The following is a 9421-nucleotide window of genomic DNA, read 5'->3' as shown; positions in this document are numbered from 1 at the left end:
CTCCCCCGGCCGACCCCTTATTCTAGGGGAATCTGGCTCAGAAGGATCGCTGACGCGGACTTCGGCTCGACGCGCATGTTCGGGAGGCGAGCTCCCCGAGGAGGAAGACAGCCATATGCAAAACCTGCGCGCTGACAGAGTTGAAGAGGACCTCCACGAAGCCATTGATCAGGGCGGCCGCCTCGCGCCAGAGTCGCCCGATCCTGCAGGCGCATGTTTTATGCATGCTTGATGACCAGGCAATCTGAACCAGTTACATATGCAGTGCAGACATGATCAATCAGTCTAATTTCCTGATTATGCAACTCACATCGGACAGCACAGCACGGGATAGGATTCCCAACATTCTTCTCAAGTAACCTGACAGTCTTAACATGTGTATATACTTCAGTCCAATCCACAAGCGATTGCAGCACACCCACCAATTCAGGTCCTATTAAAAAAATCAGTTCAACTAGATTCCCAGCACAAGTGTTTTCTTCAGATTAACACACATGCTCGTGCACCAGTTGTTTGGACAGGGCTGCCATTGTCACGGACGAGGACTTGGAAGATGCAACCTGAACCGGCTATGGAGGTTGTGCACGGCGATCCAATTGGAGGAGCATGATATGGCTCACACTGGCCGACGACTATGCTGCGGCTGACCCCGATATGGCTCACACCGGCCGTCTACTTCCTCACCAACACGCAAGCGCAGACCATGTTCGTGCAGCAGGGCACGAAGACGGACTCCCACATCACGGGCAGCGCCGCCGACGTCCATCGAGACGGTGCTCGTCGCCACCTGCGTCACGATCATAACAGGTTCGTCGCATCATCCGTGGCGTTCGCGCCGCTGCGGCTCATGGGGATCGGGCACGCGACGGCGACTGGCACAGTGGCCACCATGGCCGCGTGCGCCGAGACGCGCAGGCTGCAGATGGCGGCACAAATGGGCATAGCGTGGCTACTGCTGCAGTACGTCATGATGGACACGTGGAGAATGAGCTGGTAGCAAAGTCCTCGACGGGCTCGCTCGCCGCCACCCGACAAGTTCGAAATCGTGCGATTCTTCTCCAAAACCACCTAAAATCCTGCTCAAAACCACTCGGGGCCTGATTGATCCGGTATTACAGATTTGAGGGGGTGATTAATCCGGTTTTAGACTTGAGGGGGGATTTGATCCATCATGGAGGATTTGAGGGGGAAAACGATACTTTCCTCATAGAGAAAAGGGGCTGAGCGTGCGCTGCTGCTGGGCTTCGTATTTGTTGGGCTTTTTTCCTTTGCTACTAGTTCTTTTATTCTGGTATATACATGGGCTGGCTTCAGTTTTTCTAAAATGAAAAACAACATGGGCTGGCTTCACGTTGTGTAACACACATAGGGGGGGCGAATCAACTAAAAACGTCCGCGTAATCAGGATCTGCCTGATCGCTATCAACGGGGGACAAATTTGTTAGGGGGTGGTTTTCTAAAAAGATTGGAAGATCCGGTCAAAGAAGGTGATAGCCCTGTTCATTCGTTCCCATGGTTCGATCCTTCCCAGTAAAACGCGGCGTGTTCGAATGATGATCTCGCCCCCCTCGTCCCCCCTTGGAACCGGCCGCTGAAGAAAGGCAGATGTCCTAGCCCCTTGCAGCTAGCTGGTAGTAGGCCTCCCAAGTTACAAAATGGGCTCGTTACACTAACGTCACACATATTCTTGTCTTTACTTTATATTTTCAAAAAAGAAGATACATATATTATGGAAAAATAAATAGTAAATGTTCTGTAAAATGTTCGGCCGATTTTTAGAAAATGTTTCTCCCATTAAAAAATGTATGAAGATTTAAAAAATGTTCAGATATTTACGTGACAATTAAATAAAATAGTAAAATACACCGAAGGCCCTAAAAGTTTGAAATCGTTCACCGCAGGGCCTAAATGTGTGTAAGTCATTCACCGCGGGTCCTAAAGTATTCCAGATGTGTCAAGTAGGTCCTAAAAGTCGCGGGTCAAATTCACATATAGGACCTACGGTGGACAATTTTCAACTGTTAGGACCTACTTGATACACTTGAAATACTTTTATGACCTCCAATGTATTTAACTCTAACTAAAATGTTATATAATGAAACAAAAGTTGCCCAATATGTGTTAAAAACGAAACTTTTAACACATCATCTCTTTCAGATGCATACATATATACATCTCTTTTTATGACACACGAATATGCATCAAAGTACATCATGTCTTTAAAAGAAGTTGTAGCCTTGTCCTTGAAAGAATTGGTTCTTCCATAGATTTTACAGGAATACCTCAACGAATACATTTGGACACGTCTATTTTTCCGACAAGTATTTCCGGACGGAGGGAGTAGTACGAACCAGAAATGTAAATTTTGCATCCACCAAAAGAACTTGCAATATTGTTCCAAGAAGAGATGATGATAATAATTTTATATATCAGTCAGAAAAAATGAGGAAATTGACTATTTATTATTAAGTTCGTCGGACTTTGATTATAACTACAAAGTTGATTTCTTCTTGACAAAAAATGTCTAGGGACTAGATTGTGAGAGATGATTAGTGCTATTGAAAAAGAAGAAGATCCCGCATACACACGTCGTATACATGTACAAGTATAAGGATGGTGATCGGCCCATAACTATCTACATCGGTCCATGCCTCCATCTACCGAGCCGTGCAACTCATCAGGCAGCGCCGCCGCCTTCTCGACCCTAGGCGACGAATTCATCATCTGGTGCCCCGGCCGCCAGCCGCCGGCAAATCAGGTCCCCATCAGTTCCTAACTTTCAGCGAACATCCGACTAGCCGCTCACAATTCGTCGATGCTGTTTCTAATCTCTTCATTGTCAATAGTAAAAAAAACACAATGAAAATCGTTGCACCTAGAAAAGGATCGTAGCAAATCCTACAGAAAAATAGGATCGCGACATCTAGCACCTAAGAAAGGATTGTAACATATTTTTTTTCCTTTCCTGCTCCATAATTTTTCTCTCTCATGGAGTGATCGATCAGTATCTGTTCCATGTGTAGCAATCGATCTGTATATGACCTGTGTACAAGTGGGATCTTTTTCATTTTCCCCTAGCACTGATCATCTCTCACGCTCCAGTCCCTGGTTATTTTGTCAAGAAAAAATAAACTTTGTAGTTATAATCAAATTTCAACGAACTTAATAATAAATAATCAATTTCCTCAAAAAAAATTGCTTCTTCAGTGGTCAGCTGAGCGGAGTGGGGTCTGTCCACCGCTTCTCTCCGCAGCAGCATCCACCACTACTCCGCCCCCCTCCCATATCTCCTCCGGCGAGCCCCACGCCTCGCTCGCCGGATGTCGGTGGACCCCGATGCTGACCCCCTCCGCCGGCACCCCGCCGCCTCCTCCTCCCTTCTCCCGCTCTAGCCCCGCCCCCAGCACGACCTCCTGCTTCCTCCCCACCCTCACCCGCCACCGCCGTCGCCGACGATGCCTCCCCGTCCCCAAAGCCGCCGCCTTTCCGCCCCGGCGCGCGGCAGCCGCGCTCTCCGCCAGCAACCTCCCCGCCCCCGAGCAGACCCCCTCCACCTCCGCCTCCCCCGCGCGCCCCTCCCCCACGGCCTTCACCGCGGGGGGCTACCGCGCCGGCGGGCCAGGGGGCGAGGACCCGCTGGTCTCCAAGCTGCGGACCCAGCTGGGCGTCATCCACCCGCTGCCGGCCCCGCCCCCTCTCCCGTCCCTCCCCCGCTCCGTGCTCGGCCTCTTCGCGCTCTTCTTCTTCGTGGGCGCGGCCTTCGACAAGCTGCTCACGCTGCGCCGGCGCCGCCGCGCCGAGCGCGAGGTCCGGGTGAACGGGTCGTGGCCGCAGGTGCCCACCTCCGGCTTCTCGCTCTTCCTGGAGGAGAAGGACCTGCAGCGCAAGGAGTCGGTGGAGTGGGTCAACATGGTGCTCGGCAAGCTCTGGAAGGTCTACCGCCCCGGCATCGAGGGCTGGATCGTCGGCCTGCTCCAGCCCGTCATTGACAACCTCCAGAAGCCGGACTACGTCAACCGCGTCGAGATCCGGCAGTTCCACCTCGGCGAGGAGCCGCTCTCCGTCAGGAACGTCGAGCGCCGGACCTCACGCCGGGCCAACGACCTGCAGTGAGTCTCCTCTTCTTCGTGTCAGCGAGTTCTTAAGCATAATTCAGTCACCTGCACTTGATTTGGGTGGAAAATTTACTTTCATCATTAGACCAATGGTAGGTTCATTCAGACATTGGTGTTAGAAACTATCCAAACAGTTTCAGACTCTCAGTCTGATTGACAGCACCATTTGGAGCAGAATGGGGAAATCTGTGGATTTATGATAATGATCATAGTTTTAGTTTTTCTTTAGGGAAACAGGGTGTATATTAGTCTGAGAATAATTAATCTTTGTGCAATATATTACCTACGTCTCAAATTACTTGTCTTAGATTTGTCTAGATACGGATGTATCTAATGCTAAAATGTGTCTAGATACATCCATATCTAGAGAAATCTAAGACAAGTAATTCGGGGAGGAGGGAGTGTCAGTTAAGATCAATAAGCAACTGTGTGATTGCTTTACAGATGTGGAAGCAGACTAACTCATGTACTTGATTCATATTACTACGATGTGGGTGTTTCTGTTAGTCATTGCTGCGAGAATTGTGTTTATCTTACTGTTATTACCCATTGGTAAAGAAAATAAGTTAGAATTGGTTAACTCAGTTGTGTGTTTCAGGTACCAAATCGGCATCCGTTATGCTGGCGATGCACGCATGGCATTGGCTCTCTCGTTAAAGTTCAGTGCTGTGCCAATTGTCGTGCCGGTCTGGGTTCGAGATTTTGATATCGACGGGGAGCTGTGGGTTAAACTAAGGCTTATTCCGACAGAACCATGGGTGGGAGCTGTGTCTTGGGCATTTGTGTCGCTCCCGAAGATAAAGTTTGAGCTGTCGCTGTTCCGGCTCTTCAATCTTATGGGTATGTACTTCCTCTGTCCTGGTTTATTAGTGCCCTCATATTTTGGGTCAATTTTGATCATACATTTCATTAATAAAATATGAATTATGCGTAGTAAAAATAATATCATTGAAAACTTCTTTCAAATATGAACCCAACGCTATAATTATTGTGACATATAACTTATATTTTGATACTCATATATGGTCAAACTTTAGCCAAAATCCGAGGGGGACTGATAAACCCAGACTTATACAACTTACTGTTCCCATTTGCAACTTATACCTATTTTAGTGATTTTGAGGTCGATTAGCATGGGCTATCGAAAGACAGAATATGGTTGGAACATCTTAACCAATTTAACTTATTGAATGCAACATACGTGGTAGAATATCATAATTTAGGATTATTCAGTTGCTTTCTAAGATTGCGGTGTGTGGCAGTTCAACTAAACTGAAGAAATATTACCCTCCTCTCTTCTGCGCTTTATAAAAAATGGAAGCTATATTACCCTCCTCTCTTCTGCGCATATGTCTAGTATTCATTCCTGCGGGCATTGAGATGGTTGAAAGAAAATGAGAGGATACTCTTAGGACTGTACATTTTCTATGTCTTAATTTAGTGGTTTTCTGCATGCAGAACACTGTCAATATGTTATACTCCCTCCGTCCCAAAATATGTGTCTCAACTTTAGTAAAGTTGAGACACATATTTTGGGACAGACTACTGCCACTTATGTGTTCTGTTTCCTATTCATAAGCTCTTGTAGTCTCGTTCACACTCTGCTGGGTGATTGTGAGCTCATATTTTTCTCTGTATCTCTTTGATGACATGGCCAGCAATTAATTTGATTCTTTGCTAACAATGTGCTAAAAAAATCTCTGCATGTACATGGTGCTCGTCTCCAACAGCAATTCCTGTTCTGTCAATGTAAGCTCTATCATCTAAAATATCTATGCTGAATCATGGTTACATACTGGTGTTGATACATTTGGAAATGCCTGTTGATGCATTTATTCATTTTGTAGTTACTGTTTTTTTGTTCTGCCAAGATGATGTACCCTGTTTTCTTGTTTACTGCATGGTTCTAGAAGATCAAATACTGATCTATGTGTATAGAACAGTTGCTATAAATTAGTTGAGCTACCAATGTCACTTTTGATCCCAACTTGTACTTTTTTTATGAACCACTTGACTTAATTGGCTACTGTAACTTATTCTCTTCATGAATAATTGAATATGAATAACAACAGATAAAGGATTCTGTTAGTAGTTGTGGTTCAGATTTCCAGAACATAGACGGTGTTTTGGATTCAGTGGTGAACACATTTAATTGAAGACTTGAAGTCCCATTACATTGCTTGTATCATGTTTCAGGACAATTCTATAGTCATGCCCAGATTTCATGCCTTCATGCTCAGCTCTTTCTCGGAGAAAAAAATAACACTTTTTATGCTTTGATAGAAAGTTCGCGTACCCTTATCTAGTGACCTAATAAGTTACTTGTGATTTCTGCTACTAGATTTCTCACGCAACTTCTGACGGAAGACCTGCCACGTCTCTTTGTCCGGCCCAAAAAGATTGTCCTTGATTTTGAGAAGGGGAGAGCTATGGGACCTGTTGCGGGAGATGTTGCAAGCGACATAATTCAAAATGTTGCAAGCGGTATAATGCAAGGAGTTGCAAGTGACTTAGTTCAAGATGTTCAAGATGGAAACAAGGACTTTGTTGGAGAGCTATCTGTGACACTAGTTGACGCTAGGAAGCTTAGCTTTGTCTTGTTCGGTAAGGGCTCTCTGCTTTCACTTGTGTCTGATTTAGCATCTGTTTTATTTAGTTTAGAGCTGACATCCAATTCATTTCTGTATACCCAATGGTGTACTGCCTTGTTGCGTCAGGCAAGAAAGTGCTCTAACAAATTTCCGCATTTAGAGCACGATAGGCCTTGGCAAACACTTGAGCCGGGTTTGAAAAAGACTCCCCACCTCCCACCCCCTCAAGGGCTGAAACAGTTAGCTCTGGCCCAGCCTATAGTGCTCCTGGGTTTTTCTGGTTTGGACTTCGTGCTCTGGTCCATATTAAAGCAGTGGTATACCGATGAAAGGTTCTTCACAGTCGAGTTTGTACTTATATTGAGTCTCTCTGTTTTCAAAAGCCGGCATAAATTAAATTAAATTAAATGCATTGATTCAATCACACATAGGCTAAAAGAGGCATTAAAAACAGTTAATTTTTGTCACAAGCCTTTGTTTCGTGTTGACGAAGCTTTGGGGCACTTCATTTCACTTGCAGGGAAGACAGATCCATACGTTGCCATGATTCTTGGTGATCAAGTCATAAAGAGCAAGAAGAACAGCCAAACAACTGTGACTGGCCTGCCAGAAGAACCAATTTGGAATCAAGTAAAGCTCTGACGAACTTCTGCTTCACACTCACTTGCTCTAACTGAAATATTTCTCATATCTGCTGCCATGCTTATAAACACTCCACATGAACCAGGATTTTCATATGCTGGTCGTAAACCCTCGCAAGCAAAAGTTGTGTATTCAAGTGAAGGACACGGTTGGTTTCACCGACATCACTATTGGCACTGGAGAGGTATGATCTGACTGTCAACAGTTTTGTTTCTCCACTCTCACTATTTTGTTGCATACTCTGCCTATTCATTTGCTTTCTGGTTCAACACACAGAGATTGGGATGATTCCAGTTAGATGGTTTTATAACTGCAAGTGAGATGAACTTCGCTGCTAATATTCTTTTCAGGTTGATCTAAGCTCACTCAAAGACACGGTACCCACCGACAAGATTGTCACGTTATACGGCGGGTGGGGCTTCTTCGGAAAGCGGTCATCCGGCGAGGTCCTCCTCCGGCTCACATACAAAGCGTACGTCGAGGACGAGGAAGACGAGACGGTCAAAACCGAGTACGCCACGGGCTACATTTCGGACGAGGACACGCTAGACTTTGTCCAGCTCGACGGTACCAGGCGGGGCGAGGTCAACGGCAACGAGAGGGAGACCTTCATGGACCTGCTGGCCGCGCTGCTCGTGAGTGAGGAGTTCCAGGGCATCGTGTCATCGGCCGAAACCAGAAGCTCGAGAGACGCCGAGCAGGCCGAGGAGCCGAAACCCGGTGACGACGTCACGGCCGCCGGTGTCGCCGTAGATGCGGGCCCAGTGTCCAGTAACCCCGAAGGTAAACAGTTTTTTTATGTTTTTTGGACCCATGAGGCTTGCTTGTTTACTGTGTGGGTCTATGTATGTTTATGCTGGTCATGAGCTGATTTGGAAGGCTTTTCTTGTCTGCCTTTGGTGTCTCAGATAGGGCCCTGGTCTGGCTTGCTGCCATAACCAGCGTGATGCTGCTCGTCTCCTCCAACATTGGTGGCTCGGGGTACTTTAACCCATAGAATGGTTATCTTCTCATCAGACTTGATCCACCGAAGATGCGTCTACCGTTTTTTCGATTTTCGCGATTTTCGCACTCATTCCACGGAGGAGAAATTTTTGCATCGCTTTGACAATTGTATATTCCTTGTTATAGCAGAGTAATCAGAAAATGGCATGATTTTTTGTGAGGTTACTGTATTTTTCTTATGGTTATCTTTTTTTTTTCTGTATGGAAGGAAGAGACCATCTGTAATTTGTGGTTGGGAACTGGGGCAGGTTTGATTATTATTTGTTAATTAGAATTAATTAGTTATTAACTGGTTGGATTAGTTAAATGAATGTGAATGGGGATGTAGCTCAAATGGTAGAGCACTTATGTTGCATCTTATATATACTTTTTGCATCTTGCTTTTTTAAAGGATATTCTTTTTATACCTTACAAAAAAGAGTGAAAACAGTGTTGACACGCTGCTTGGGCTTCTGCCTTCTTTAGCTGGGCTGAAGGTGGAGGCTGATCCACTTTCGAAAATAAAGTGTAATTCGACCTCAGGTGGAATTTGGTGCCTAACATTTTTTGTTTGTTTTTAGGTTGCTCACCACAACATTGGCTAACCTCTGCAAGTTTCTCAAAAAACCCTAAAAGAAGTTTCTAAAAAAAAAAACCGCAACAACCAATAATACAGATATACAAAAACACAATGTAAATGCATATGCGACAAATCATTCAATGTGACAGACTATGGAAGATGATCACAACAAGTCCTATGTAAAAATGTTTCCGGTTTAAAACGCATAATAAAAATAACTCATGCAAGAAAACAAAGAATGCATGTGCAAAAAATGCAAGAAAACCAGGCGCGGACCCATGTGGGGGCCATGCACCTATTTAATATCTAATTTTTTTTCCTTTAAAAGAACTTTTAGCTCGTTTGTTTTAGTTTCCGTATGAAGTATGTATATCTCCATTTTTGCATGGGTGAAAGGAACCATCCGTTTGTCTTTCGTACATATTTATTAATCATAACTAGTTAATACTAATTGCTCTAATTAATGTGATTGATATCAATGGGGATGTAGCTCAAATGGTAGAGCATTT

At 45.1% G+C, this 9421-nt stretch overlaps 1 protein-coding gene across 1 annotated transcript; it reads left to right on the top strand.

Annotated features, from left to right (window-relative positions):
* Nucleotides 1-3234: 3234 nt before the first annotated feature.
* LOC123140071 (extended synaptotagmin-1) lies at nt 3235-8743 on the top strand. Its single transcript, XM_044559797.1, has 8 exons — nt 3235-4109; nt 4714-4955; nt 5846-5864; nt 6457-6719; nt 7227-7336; nt 7434-7532; nt 7699-8131; nt 8257-8743. Exons 1-8 carry the CDS (start codon nt 3337-3339, stop codon nt 8343-8345), a joined length of 2028 nt encoding a protein of 675 aa, XP_044415732.1. The 5' UTR covers nt 3235-3336; the 3' UTR covers nt 8346-8743.
* The last annotated feature ends 678 nt before the right edge of the window (nt 8744-9421 follow it).

The sequence above is a fragment of the Triticum aestivum genome, chromosome 6B (genome assembly GCF_018294505.1).
Source record: "Triticum aestivum cultivar Chinese Spring chromosome 6B, IWGSC CS RefSeq v2.1, whole genome shotgun sequence".
NCBI lineage: Eukaryota > Viridiplantae > Streptophyta > Magnoliopsida > Poales > Poaceae > Triticum > Triticum aestivum.
This window is presented reverse-complemented; position numbering and strand designations above follow the sequence as displayed.

Excerpts from the sequence above, each read along its gene's own strand:
- LOC123140071 (XM_044559797.1), top strand. The coding sequence starts at position 3,337 with ATGCTGACCCCCTCCGCCGGCACCCCGCCGCCTCCTCCTCCCTTCTCC. Across the intron at positions 7,337-7,433 it reads AAGAACCAATTTGGAATCAA|GATTTTCATATGCTGGTCGT; the intron begins GTAAAGCTCTGA and ends CACATGAACCAG. Across the intron at positions 7,533-7,698 it reads TCACTATTGGCACTGGAGAG|GTTGATCTAAGCTCACTCAA; the intron begins GTATGATCTGAC and ends TATTCTTTTCAG.